Raw genomic sequence first — 15,080 nt, forward strand, 5'->3', positions numbered from 1 at the left:
AACATGAACATTCTGAACTGAAGTAGATGATTATGTCATTGAACCCTGGACCCAATCTCTTGGTAGTTATCTCTCCAGGAATGGTGTATGCAAAGCACAAGTACATAACAATAATCACAGTGTTCAATATAACAGAAGTGAATGGGAGAGGATGCTACACTGTCACCACTCCCAGGATTCCCAACAAAAAAAAATCCATTTGAGGACTCATGACAAACGAGGTCATTCCTGATGAAATTTCTGACAAATTGGGATAATTCTGGACTCCCAGCAAACAGGACTCATGTAAAATAAAGTCATCATTTCGAGCCATAGAAGATGTACAGCTTGGAAACAGACCCTTTGGTCCAACACGTCCATGCCGACCAGATATCCTTAATTAATCTTGTCCCATTTGTCAGCACCTGGTTTACATCCCTCCAGACCCTTCCTATTCATATACCCATCCAGATGCCTTTTAAATGCTCTGATTGTACCAGCCTCCACCATTTCCTCTGGCAGTTCATTCCATACATGCACCACCCTCTGCATGAAAAAGTCGACCTTTAGGTCTCTTTTAACTCTTTCTCCTCATACCATTAACTTACAGCCTCTAATTTTGGAGTGTCACCAACAGAACAAATTTAATTCCTGAGTTAAAAGTCACAATGCCAGGTTATGTCCAACAGGTTTATTCGGAAGCACTGGCTTCCGGAGCGCTGCTCCTTCATCAGGTGGCTGTGGAGTATAAGATCATACAACACAGAATTTATACCAAAAGATTACAGTGTGATGCCACTGAAATTATGTATTGAAAAACCTGGATTGTTTGTTAAGTCTTTCATCTTTTAGAATGATCATCTTAGTTTAGGTTCTTTCATATGTAAAATTGCAAAACCTTTTTTTAAAAGTTACATTCTCAAGTTAGCTTGAACAATAGGCGCTGTGGCAGTTCAGATATTGCTTTGAAGATGGGAGGTTAAAGTCTGTCTGTGTCCCAATATTCAAACTGATTCTATTCCTAAAGTCCAATTTACAGAATCTTGAATGGATTCATGCAGTTTTGAGCAAAATAAAATGTAATTCTGCAAGTATAACTTCACCCCACAAATTGTGTGCACGTACTGGGAGACAGAGTGAGTATGAGCATGTTGTTTGGGGGGGGGGGGGGGGGGGGAAGGAATGTGAGTGTCTGTGAGTGTGTAATGGGGTGGGTTTGTGTGTGAGGGATGTGTATATGACAGCATATGGAAGAGAGTCTGAGTGTGTGTGGGTCTACAGGAGTGTGCGGGTCTACAGGAGTGTGCGTGCGTCTGGGAGAGCTTTTGATAGTGTAGTGGGGTCACTTGTAGTGTGACATGAACCCAATGTCCCGGTTGAGGCCATCCCCATGGGTATCAAACTTGGCTATCAGCTTCTGCTCAGCCACTCTGTATTGTTGCTTGTCCTGAAGACTGCCTTGGAGGATGGTCACCCCAAGGTCCAAGGCCAAATGTCCTGGACCGCTTAAGTGTTCCCTGACTGGGAGGGAACAATGCTGGCTAGTGATTGTTGTGCAGAGTGCAGTCATCCGTTGCTGTAGCCTCTGCTTGGTCTCACCCTGCCTCAGGGAATCCGGGAGTAGAAAAACTACGCCATGTTCTTTGCAGCCTGCAACACATTATCAATGAGGATGGGCAACTCACCAAGACCTTCCCCACACCTCCACTTCTCGCCTTTAAATAACCATCAAACCTCAAACAGATCATTGTTTGCAGAAAACTGCCCAGCCTTCAGGACAATACTGTACAATCCTGTCACAGTAGACACTGCAAGACGTGTCGATATGCATACTACCATTACACGTGGGGACACCACCCACCATGTACACGGCAGGTACTTGTGTCAGAATCATACAGATGTACAGCATGGAAACAGACCCTTTGGTCCAACCTGTCCATGCCGACCAGATATCCCAACCCAATCTAGTCCCACCTGCCAGCACCAGGCCCATATCTCTCCAAACCCTTCCTATTCATATACCCATCCAAATGCCTCTCAAATGTTGCAATTGTTCCAGCCTCCACCACATCCTCTGACAGCTCATCCCATACACGTACCACCCTCTGCATGAAAAAGTTGCCCCTTAGGTCTCTTTTATATCTTTCCCCTCTCATCCTAAACCTATGCCCTCTAGTTCTGGATTCCCTGACCCCAGGGAAAGGATTTTGCCTATTTATCCCATCATAATTTTGTAAACCTCTATAAGGTCAACCCTCAGCCTCCAACACTCCAGGGAAAACAGCCCCAGCCTGTCAGCCTCTCCCTATAGCTCAAATCCTCCAACCCTGGCAACAACCTTGTAAACCTTTTCTAAACCCTTTCAAGTTTCATAACATCTTTCCGTCTTGGCCAACATTGTCTATCTCATACGCTTCAGGCAAGGAGGTCCTGAGGCAAGACCGAGCAGAGGCCACAGGAATGGATACCACACAAACAGACAGGAGTGTTCCTTCCCAGTCGGAGAACACTTCAGTGGTCCAGGACATTAGACTTCAAACCTTCAGGTGACCATCCTGCAAGGCAGACTTCGGGACAGGCAACAACGCAAAGTGGCCAGGCAGAGGCTGATAGCCAAGTTCGGTACTCACAGGGATGGCCTCAACCAGGACCTTGGGTTCATATCACACGACAGGTGACCCCACTGCACTACACTCACACTCGTGCGTGCAAGCACACACTCATGCAGAACCTTTCTCACTCATATGCTCAGACACACACACTCTCATATACCCCATAATACTCACACACATACTGTCTCTCAGACACACACACATGTTCACATTCACTGTCTCCCCTATGTGCACAGTTTGTGAGGGGAATTTATACCTGCAGAACTACGTTTTATTTTGCTCAAAAATACATAAATCCATGTAAGATTTGTCAATCCCACTTTAGAAATAGAAACATTCTGATTATTGGGACACAGATTGACTTCAACCTCACACCTTCACTGCATTATCTGAGCTGAGATGGCATGTATTGTTTAAAGTTAACATGAGAATGTGACTTTTAAAAAAAGGTCTGGATTTTACATAAGAACGAACCAAAACTAGGATGGTTATTCTAAAAGATGAAAGACTTAACAAAAAAATCCAGTTTTTTTCAAAATATAATTCCAGTGGCATCACACTGTGATCTTTTGCTATAAATTCTGCGTCGTCCAATCTTATACTCCACAACCACCTGATGACTGAGCAGCACTCCAAAAGTTAGTGCTTCCAAATAAATCTGTTAGACTGTAACCTGGTGTTGTGAGATTTTTAACTTTGTTCACCCCAGTCCAACAATGGCATCTCTAAATCATGTATAACCGAGGTCAGCACAAAAAGTCCCCCTATGCTTACCTTGTCCCACACTGGAGACATGGGGCCCTCAGGTTTAACTCCCTACAATTCCCAACTCCTTACCCTATCTCTCTAATGAGAGCGCAGCCCTCTGGGACTATGGCAACTTTACCTCCATATTACCTAGAAGTAAAAGGGCAGCTGATACATGGCAACACCAGCACCTGTAAGTTCCTGTTGAAGGAACATCATCCTGGTGAGGAAACATGTCACCGTTTCTCTCACGTTGGTGAATCAAACTCCCTGCCAAATAGCACTGTGTATGCTCCCATATTCCAACTACTGCATTGCTTCACGAAGACACTCATCAGCAGCTTCCCCAGTGGCACGGATTGGGCAATAAACGGTGACCAAACAGCAAAGCCCGTATCCCAGGAACAAATAAAGAAAATGCAAAATAAAATGGTTTGCCTTCATTCATAATGATCTAGGACAATTACATTGCTTAGAACAAAACATCGACTGAGAAACAACTGAACTGAAACAATTATGTTTTCATTAGATTTTAATTTCAATTAACTGTCTTAACAAAGCTAATGTCTTACCTTGGCTGCAATCTCACTGTCACTTATAATAGACGAGATAAACTCATTGGTTGGCTGTGCAGGGCAGTCAGAGATTGGGCAAGTACAATTCTGCACCAGGTTTTGCTCAATTCTCGTTATTAAATACTCTTTCCAGCAGGACTGAGGACACAAAGATCAAGACAACATCAAAATATAAACACCACTGTTGGATAGAATCATTGCTCTGTTCTATGCAGGTCCAAATTGAGTTAAGCAACACTGCTCCTTTCTGGTCAGGAAGATTAAAATTGGATAAAGTATGGCTCCTCATGCTCCAATAGATAGCTCCAAAGGAAACTTTACAAGAGTGAATGAAATAGTGAGCAGGACTGAAATCCAGCTTTGAACAACAGTTAGACCCAATATAGACTAAGACATCCTCAAGCTTGAATGTCAAATTCAGGATAGGCATCAGACAACATATCGGTTACACACCTGAAATGCATTTCCCAAACACTCAGACCAGGGTATTGGATTTATTTAACCAATAGATGGATGTTGCAACAGAAATGGCAGGTGCTCTGCAAACAGACAGCTCAAATGGCATTTTCGTTTAATGGAGCTCATGACCTCAGTATGCCAACAGGAGGTTTATTGATTGAGTGAAATCAGTTTTTGTTGACTACGGTTATAGAGTCAGAGATGCACAGCATGGAAGCAGACCCTTTGGTCCAACTTGTCCATGCCAACCAGATAACCCAGCCCAACCTAGTCCCACCTACCAGCACCTGGCCAATATCCCTCCAAACCCTTCCTATTCATATACCCATCCAAATGCCTCTTAATGGTAAGGTCCTAGGGAGTGTTGCTGAACAAAGACACCTTGGAGTGCAGGTTCGGCGGGGCGGTGTGGACTTGTTGGGCCGAAGGGCCTGTTTCCACACTGTAAGTAATCTAATCTAATCTAATCTAAAATGTTGTAATTGTACCAGCCTCCACCACTTCCTCTGGCAGCTCATTCCATACACGTACCACCCTGTGTGTGAAAAGGTTGCCCCTTGGGTCTCTTTTATATCTTTCCCCCCTCACCCTCACCCTTTACCCTCTAATTCTGGACTCTCCTAGTCCAAGAAAAAGAAATGTCAATTTATGAATTTATAAACCTCTATAAAGGTCACCCCTCAGCCTCCGACACTCCAGGAAAACAGCCCTAGCCTATTCAACCTCTCTCTATAGCTCAAATCCTCCAACCCTGGCAACATCCTTGTAAATCTTTTCTGAACCCTTTCAAGTTTCACAACATCTTTCCGATAGGTAGGAGACCAGAATTGCACGCAATATTCCAACAGCGGCCTAACCAATGTCCTGAACAGCCACAACATCACCTCCCAACTCCCGTACTCAATACTCTGACCAATAAAAGAAAGCATACCAAACACCTTCTTCACTACCCTATCTACCTGTGACTCCACTTTCAAGGAGCTATGAACCTGCACTCCAAGGTGTCTTTGTTCAGCAACACTCCCTAGGACCTTACCATTAAGTGTAAAAGTCCTGCTAAGATTTGCTTTCCCAAAATGCAGCACCTCGCATGTATCTAAATTGAACTCCATCTGCCACTTCTCGACCCATTGGCCCATCTGATCAAGATCCTGTTGTAGTTCTTTGCTGTCCACTACGCCTCCAATTTTGGTGTCATCTGCAAACTTACTAACTATACCTCTACTGCTCGTATCCAAATCATTTAAAGAAAAAGAAGAAAAGTAGTGGATCCGGGTTCACTGTTTGAAACGTCGAGAAATTAGCAATTCCGGACCACACAATGGGACTAGAAACAAACAGAAAAGCTATAAACTAGATGGCGACAAGTTGTAGAATGCAAGAGAATAGAATTCTGGGATTTTGCATGTAAGTCACTGAAATCAAATGAATAGTATACTGTGGAAAAAAATGAGGTAACAGGACTCTTAATAAGTCATATCAGAGGGATGAATTCTGACTGGGTAGAAGCTAGCACATTCACTGGTTTTCACCACACCTGGGATTCTGTGAATAATTCGATTGCTGTTATACAAATTTGAGATAGCGTGGAACAGGAAAATCAAACTATTACCTGATGTTTGAATACTTATTAAGGGAATCGTTAATCCAACAATTGTCAATTACCGAATAGTCGAGATCCAAAATACTTGCACTCAAGCTTAAAAAACACAGTAGATCGCAGAGAATGATATTCACATAGATTATTCCTTTGAACGCTTTTCCTGGTAAAGAACAGCTGCAATGCTGTTTCTGAATTTAGGGTGATATATAGGACCAGAAAGAAACAAGCAGTGTATCTGGGAACCCGAAACTGACCCCTTTCAATTCTCCTTAAAAAATAGGAGGCACAAAGAATTTTAAAGGATGAATTAAGGGATGGTCCATTGAAAAGGATCACTTTTGATATTTCACACAAACTATAGTTTTTTTTTCCTAATCTTGTATTTATCTTCCTATAACATAGCAAACTTTATTTTAACCAGCATCCTCAATAAAAAGGAAAAAAATTATACAACTGAAATACCAGAGGTTTATTGTATTATCACAATCTCAGAGCAGTCAGTGAGAGTGAGAAGGCTCCCTGCCAGTAAGATTTATTTCAGGCAAAACTGCATTGTTATTTCAGTGATTTATGCTGCAAATAAAGTATAACAGTGATGTGATATCCCCCGCATCATGTTTCTATCACTTAGTCTGTGTTTTTACATTGATTATGTGGAGCTCTTGATCAACTGGAACATTTAATTAATTGGTACACTCCTGGAGCCTCAGGTAACAGTTAATAAAACGCTCGCTGTACTAAATTCAGAAAGCATTTTGGTGGGAAATGGTGCTACGATTATCCAGGCAATGAATTCAAAGAAATTATTTAACATTTCAAGTCTACATGACTCTTCATCAGAATGAAGTGGCTCTGATGAAGTGTCATCTCAACTCAAAATGTTAGCTCGCTTTCTCTCCATGAGCGCTGCCTGACCTGCTGGAATCACCACTACATTTTTGTTTTCAGTACAGATTCCAGAAACTGCAGTAACTTGCACCTTCAAAGAAATAATTTGTTGCATCTAATTATGACTAATCTATCACATAAGTATTTTGATTAAAGGTGACAGATCTGAAATGTATTTTTTTTTTCTTTTTATAGAAGTTGTCTGACCTGCTGAGTATTTCCAGCATTTTCTACTTTTATTTCATCTTTCACACACTCAGGTTGTGCCATGGTTACTGCACAAACAGGCAGAGCAGCAAGTCTTCACTGTCGTGTCATCTTGCACTATTTCCTGGTTCAGATTACTTAAGGACAGGGCCACCTTGTGGACAATTGCTAAATTTAAGGAACTCAAAAAACCTCCCCAGTCTCAAGATGTAAGGCTTTACAGGAGCACCCAATTTCCACTTTACATCAAGTTCTCAATTTGAGGTCACAATCAGCACTCAAATCAGAGAATATGATCATACAGTACAGAAAAGGCCATTCTGCCCAAGTCTGTACTACTAAGAATATATTAAGTCTACACGAGTTGCACTTTCCAGTACTAGGCCTTGAATATTATGACTCTTCAAGTGCTCATTGCAATACTTTTTAAAGGTTGTGAAGTTTCTCAACTTGACTACCCTCCCAAGCAGTGCATTCCAGGCCCTATCACACTGGTGAAAACTGTTCACGCACTCATTGAAACAACTTTTCCTCAAGTCTCCTCTGAACCTCCTGCCTTTCATGTTAGAAATATGCCCCTTTGTTACTGACTCCTCAACAGCTGCTTGATATCCACCCTATCCACGTGCCTCAATTTTTAAATTTAATCAAATACCACAACTGGCTTTACCAATTGTGAACTCAGGGGAAGCCAGGGTTTGTGCTCTTCATTCTTCAGTAGCCTGAATATGTCAAAAGGCGACAAGACAGGTTCACTGTGACCCAGATTGCTCACGTAGCTTACTAATATATACCTGCGTGAATCACAGATGAGGATTGACCACTTGTGTGGGGTACCATTATGGAGCACAGAGCCAGAGTCATTGGAAAAGAACACAACTGAAGCTTAAATAAAAAACCCAATTAATATTTATTAATTGACTTACACTGCTGTGATGAAACAGTTCTCACTGTCTAAAAAACACATGGTACATCAATAGATTCCAGATCTTCTAGTCCTTGCATTGCGTACAGGTGCAAGGAAGGCTTACTGTAATTGTATAATTCCTGAGTAACACCTAGACTATTGTGCAGAGATTTGAGATTAGATTAGATTCCCTACAGTGTGGAAACAGGCCCTTCAGCCCAACAAGTCCACAATGACCCTCCGAAGTGCAACCCACCCAGACTCATTCTCCTACATATACCCCTGCACTTAACACAACGGGCAATTTAGCGCGACCAATTCACCTAACCTGTACATCTTTGGACTGTGGGAGGAAACCCACGCAGACATTGGGAGAATGTGCAAACTCCACACAGACTGTTGCCCGAGCGGGAATTGAACCCGGGTCCCTGATGCTGTGAGGCAGCAGTGCTAACCACTGAGCCACCGTGCCGTGGTCATCTAATACTTACCATTAGAGGGAGCGCAATTCAAATTCACCAGGCTAATTCCTGGGATGACAGCTTGGGTCAACTAGGCCTATTTCACTGGAATTTTGAAAAATGATAGAGTCTCATTGAAATGTATAAAACTAAGTGTTGGACAGATTGGATGGAGGGATAATGCTTCCAATGACAGGAGGCTCAGAATGAAGATTCATGGTCAAGGATATGAGGTAATTCATTTATTACAGAGACATGGAGAAATTTCTTCACTCAGAGGGTAGTGAGCCTGTGGAACTCACCCCTACAGATAAATATAGAGATTAGGTCATTGAATATAGTTTAAAAAGAGACAGAATCCTCGATACTGAAGGTATCAAGGGGAATGGGAGAGAGCAGGAGTGTGGCATTGAACCACAAGTATATTCAATAACGAAGGGCCTCAATGGCCTACCTTTGCTTCTACTTTCTTTGCTAGTTACTAGAGTTAAATTTGAAATTAGAAACTCTCCTCAGACTTTTGAATCTACAATCAGCTACTGAATTTGTGGTTGTGCCCACGGTCATTCTCATAACTCCTACTTTCAGTCAGATGGTCAGCCCTGTTTAGAAACATCATTCCACCCATCCAACAAAGCAGAAAACTGGATAAGGTTCGTATTCCAACACTCAATTCTCCATCTATTAACAACAACTGAAAGTCTTGGTCGATTCTCAATTCTTTCCCTCCTCCCTGTTCTCGCTGGTGGTGGTTTTGGGACGGAGGGGTGCTCTTCCAAGTCTTCCTTCCCTCCTAAAATGTACAGGCTTTAAAACCAATACACTATTACCTGACCACTACAATCTTAGTGTTGCATTGCACAGTATAGGTACTGGATGTTCATTCAGCTTTCTGACAATATGGCACAAATTGTACAATGATCAGCATAACATCTCAAAATGTACTTTAACAGGACTCACCTTACAGCAGTAGTGCTTGCAGCAAAGAGTGGGAGCAGCTTCACTTTCATTACTAAGTAGGTTTAGACAAACAGGACATTGGGTGATGGGGCTGTTAAATGTTTGTGGGTTCCGGACCTGAAGTCCCGCCGCCAACAGGAGAACCTCACGATCTTCAGCATATCGCTGCACCAACAAGTCAACGTTCCACTTGCTGTGCATGAGCAAGTGCTGCGACATATCAGTAGAGATGCTGAGCGTATCTGCAACCTGCAGGACAGTCTGGTTCATCAATTGCTGCACCTCCTCTTGATTCATGGTTCGGCCCATTGACATGAGCACCGTCTCCAACACTCCTTCTTCTGAGCTCTGTGACCCAGCCTCAAAACCGCTGTCAAAGCTTAAGACAAACCAAAAAAAAAATCATTTAGCCCCACAAGCACCGAGTCACCAGTGCAGATTCCAAACCATTAGCCACACTTTCCACACTAACTAGAATAGATGTCTAACACTCGACTTTAAAAACCCAAGGTGCTGACAGGATGAAACGTTCAGTTGGGGCCCAGAGTGGCTACGCAGCAGGCAGAGTTCTTCAAGCAGACTGGTCACATCCATTCCTCAACTGTGCCCATCACTAAACCTGGTCTACTGGTCCACGTGCACCAACACTGCTGGTGGGATCTTGTTATGCCTAATTTGGTCATGGCCCTGGCCCATAAAACAATGACTACGTATTTTACATCAACTGGCTGTGAAGCACACTGGCAGATGTGACACGAAAGGCATTTTATAAATTCAAGTTCAATTATTAGCTCTTTATGATTGGAGGAAAATTATCAATTGAAGGAAATTTCAGAATCACCCATTGACAAAATGTTAATTTGTTTTTCTCTCCACAGATGATGCCTAACCAGCTGAATACTTCAAGCATTTTTCTATTCATTATTAAAATGAGGCTTAAATCATTGTTTTCACTGGAGGAAAGCAACCGCATTCTAGCATTATAAATAAACCTAAAAAAGTCAAAGACCGGAATGAAATGAATTTGATGCATGACAGGTTTGAAGGATATTCCTAGTAAATAGAGGGTCATCAGCTTAATGTTGCTGTTGGGTAAGATTTTAGGAACTGTAATCAGGAAAAAGTTAACAGTGTTGGAGAGGTTTGAATTGGCCAGCACAGATTTACATAAGGCAAGTCAAGCTGGGCTAAGCTAATTAATATTTTGTTGAATAAAGCTGGTGCTATTGAAAGAAATGCAGTGTATGCGGTCAATCTGGGTTTTAAGAAAACCTTTGGCAAAGGAGCAGACAAAAGGAAAATGAACTTTTCCAAACTTTCTGGACAAGCTTCAAATACATCATTGCCCCCAGTTCTGATCACCACACTTAAGGTTGTGAGGGTTCCCAAGAGGGTGTAAGAGGAGGAGATTCCCAGAATGGTTCCTGTAATGAGGAATTTTAGCCAGAAGGTTACATTGGAGAAGCTGGGGTTGCAGTCCTTGGAGCAAAGCAGACTGACGGTAGATTTTATGGAGGTGTAGAAGATCCTGACCAGTTTAGAAAGGAAAACAAGGAAGGGTGTTCTCATTAGTTGATGGTTCAATGACTGTAGACACAGGCTTAAGGTTTTGGGTAAGAGATACAGAGAAGGCGTGAGGAATCACTTTTGCTGATATGGTGTGGGGTAATAACCTAGAGGTTGCTAGCAACATGGCTGATGGAAGTAAAGATCATGAACCATTTCAAAAGGAAACTGAATAGGTACGTCTGGGAAAACCTGCAGAACGAGGGGATAGGACAGGAGAATAAGACTAGATCCCTCTATAGAAAGCCAGGATGGGCACCATGGGCAAAATGCTTTTATGGCCAAGGTTTGACAGTAATGGAGGAAGTCATGGGTTAAAGAGGAGCAAATTTCAAGACCATGATCAGTTTCAGAGCGAACTATCAAATAAATAATGAACCTTTCATAATTTTCAAATATTCTCAGAATTGGTCACTAGTCAGTCCAGATCTTAAAAGTAGAGTCACAGGTAGACAGAGTGAAGGGGGCGTTTGGTATGCTTGCCTTTGTTGATCAGTGTGCATTGAGTATAGGAGTTGGGAAGTCATGTTGTGATTGTACAGGACATTGGTTAGGCCACTTTTAGAATACTGCATTCAATTCTTGTCTCCCTGCTACAGGAAACATGTTGTGAAACTTGAAAAGGGTTCAGAAAAGATTTACAAGGATGTTGCCAGGTTGGAGGATTTGAGCTATAGGGAGAGGCTGAATAGGCTGGGACTGTTTTCCCTCGAGCATCAGAGCCTGAGGGGAAACCATATAGAAGTTTATAAAGTCATATGGGACATGGACGGGGTGAATATACAAGATCTTTTTCCCAGGCTAGTGGAGTCCAAAACCAGAAGGTACAGGTTTAAGGTAAGAGGAGAAAGATTTATAAAGGACCTAAGGGGCAACCTTTTCAGGTAGAGTGAGGTGAGTGTATGGAATGAGCTGCCAGAGGAAGCGGTGAAGGGTTGTTACAATTACGATATTTAAAAGGCCTCTGGATGGGCATAAGAATAGGAAAGATTTAGAGGGATATGGGCCAAATGTAGGCAAATGGGACTAGATTAATTTAGGACATCTGGTCAACTCAGACAAGTTGAGCCAAAGGGTTGGTTTCAATGCTGTGTATCTCTATGACTCAATACTGTGAACAATTTTGGGTCCCTTATCTGAGGAATGATACACTCCCGCCTCAGGGTTCAATTCCCGCGACTGACTGTGTGGAGTTTGCACGTTCTCCCAGTGTCTGCGTGGGTTTCCTCCGGGTGCTCCGGTTTCCTCCCACACTCCAAAGATGTGCAGGTCAGGTGAATTGGCCATGCTAAATTGCCCGTAGTGTTAGGTAAGGGGTCGATATGGATGTAGGGGTATGGGTGGGTTACGCTTCGGCGGGGCGGTGTGGACTTGTTGGGCCGAAGGGCCTGTTTCCACACTGTAAGTAATCTAATCTAATCTAATCTAATCTAATCTAAACACTGACAATAGAAGTCGAGAGAAGGTTCACTTGCTTAATCTCAGGTAAGGAAGAACTGTATTATCAGGAGGTGTTGATTAAGTTGGCTCTGGACTGGTTTGAGTTTAGAAACATTATATTCTTAGGAAGCTTGACAGGTTAGATTTGGAGAGGCTGCTCCCACTTGTGGGAAAGTCTAAGACTAGAGGGCAAAATCGGAGAGTGAGGAGTTGTCTAGTTATTAGAAATAGGATTTTGTTTTCCTCTCAGAATGTAGTGAACCTGTGGAATTCTTCAGCGCAGAGGTCCATCAAAGCCGAGTCTAGATCTTCAAAGCTGTGGTACACAGATTTTTAACCAGTAAGGGAGTCAAAGGTTATGGGAAAAATGTACTGAATGCAAAAGTGGGCTTGATGGGCTGAATGGCCTGCTGCTGTTCCTATGTCTAATGGTCTATTCAGGGAGTAACATCTTCCAACTGGAAAACTACAAGCATCACTTCCTTGTTAAGGGAGGGAGAAGTAAGATCACCCAGTTGAGAAAGGAAACATTTTAACAATAATACGTAGAGACATTACAAGACACTAGGATAGAGTGATAGCACAATGGGACATGTAGCAGCTGAATTCAAGTAATGCTTGGCTAATCTCATTAAATATTCCAGTCAGTAGCATGGTACAGATGGATGTCTATGGATGGTCTGCACAAAGACCTCTGAAAAGTAAGAGAGAAAGTGACCTTAGAGATTTATAAAATCATGAGGGGCAGGGACAGGATAAATAGACAAGATCTTTTCCCTGGGGTGCGAGAGTCCAGAACTAGAGGGCATAAATTTAGGTTTGGGGGGGGGGGGGGGGGTTTGGAATTTAAAAGGGACCCAAGGGGCAACTTTTTCACAAAGAGGGTGATATCTGTATGGAATGAGCTGCCAGAGGAAGTGGTAGAGATGGTATAATTACAACATTTAAAAAAGGTATCTGGATGGGTATACGAGTAGGAAGAGTTTAGAGGGATGTGAGCCAAGTGCTGGCAAATGGGATGAGATTAGATTAGGATATCTAGTTGGAGCGAAGGGTCTATTTATGTGCTGTGCTCTATGACAAGAGATCACAACAAAGAAGAAAAACAACTGGATTTGCAAGTGACCTTGAGAGGCAGTTTGATATTGTTGAAGTTTGGGGAACAGTGAATAGGATAAAAGCTTAGTTTTCTCATTGACCAGATGTGACACATGTCCTTCCTCAGTTCCCTGCACTGAACATTTTCTTAAAACCATATATATGGTTATTGAAAAAGGGAGTTGTGCACCTCAAAATTGAAGATGACACTAAGTTAGGAGGCACACGAAGTTGAAATTAGGAGTTTACGATGTGATGCAAACCAAGAGTGGGCAAATCTAAGGCAAATATGACTGAGGTCATCCACTTAGTGGTGAGGTATACCTTTTATCTCAAAACACTTCAGAAACAAAAAAAGTGGTTTTATTTTATAGAATCTTGATCAGATCATATATGATAGCCTGCATTCAGCTTTGGGTGTTACAACACCTTGGGAAGAATATATTAGTTTGGAAGAACACTGCAGTTTCAGCAGTTTGATACCAGAGCATAGCTTGTGAAATTGCGATTACAGGTTGCACGAATATACAATCTTTGTTCTTGCCTTCAGCAAATTGTAGGGGTTAGCTAAGTCAGGTACAGCAACTGTATAAGGTGATGAGACCACATCTGAAGTACTGACAGCAGTTTTGGTCCCCTTATTTAAGATATTGTTTCACTGGAGACAATTGTGACATTCACTATGATCTCTGGTTGGAGGGATTGTTTTATAAGCAAAGGCTAAACAATTTGGGACTCAACTCACTGGAATTTAGAAAAATGAGAGATTATCTCATTGAAACACATCAGATTCTGGCTTGACAAGGTAAATGCTGAGAGGATGTTTCCCTTCTTGGGAGTTTACGAATGAAGTCTTAATATTTAGGGGAGCCAATTTAAGACCAAGATGAGCAGCAAATTCCTCTGAGGGTTAAGTGTCTTTGGAACTCCTTGCCACAGAGAGCTGTAGGAGTAGAGCCCTTGTGTATACTGAAGGCTGAGATAAGTACATAGATTCTTGATCAGTCGGGGAATTAAGGGCAATGGGGAAAGTGGATGCGAGGAATGTCAGATCAGCCATGAAGCTAGTTGAATGGCAGAATGCACTCAAGGGGCCAAACTGCCTACTCCCATGTCTATTTCGTATTACGTTAATGTCTTCAAAACAATAACGTAGTTTAACAGGATATATTTGGTAGACCATATTCCTTCTGTGAAGAAACCACCATTTTCAATTACAAGTTGCACAAAGAATGAGCATGCTTTCACACAAACAGTAGTGTTGATCTGAAATTCAGTTACATACCTTGCAAACATGACAGTTACTTAAATTTAAAACCAAGATAGAGCAATATTTGATTTCTAATGGATACTAGATTATGATGCTGAAGCATAGTCCAGCCATGATCTAAGCGAATAACGCTGGGGGAAGAATGGTTCAATTAGTTACCCACACAGAGTTAGGTGGCCTTTAAATCCTTGCTATCATATCTCATATGAAGAATGGTCATTTGGAGGAGAATCCTGGGTGATGGAAGGCATCTGCAGGAATATACTCAAGGCAAAGGACATGAAGCTGACAAAGGAGCAACCTGACTC

General features: G+C 42.2%; 1 protein-coding gene across 2 annotated transcripts in view; it reads right to left on the reverse strand.

The window, feature by feature from the left end:
* Window positions 1-15,080, reverse strand: part of LOC140455883 (cullin-9) — a 164,092-nt gene that overhangs the window by 24,693 nt on the left and 124,319 nt on the right. For both annotated transcript variants that reach the window (XM_072550693.1, XM_072550692.1), the window contains exons 29-30: window positions 9,399-9,777; window positions 3,911-4,051 (exon numbers count right to left, since the gene is read on the reverse strand). In XM_072550693.1, coding sequence (XP_072406794.1) covers window positions 3,911-4,051; window positions 9,399-9,777 — 520 coding nt within the window. The remainder of the gene's footprint in view (window positions 1-3,910; window positions 4,052-9,398; window positions 9,778-15,080) is intronic.

This window comes from Chiloscyllium punctatum, chromosome 3 (genome assembly GCF_047496795.1).
Source record: "Chiloscyllium punctatum isolate Juve2018m chromosome 3, sChiPun1.3, whole genome shotgun sequence".
NCBI classification, from domain to species: domain Eukaryota; kingdom Metazoa; phylum Chordata; class Chondrichthyes; order Orectolobiformes; family Hemiscylliidae; genus Chiloscyllium; species Chiloscyllium punctatum.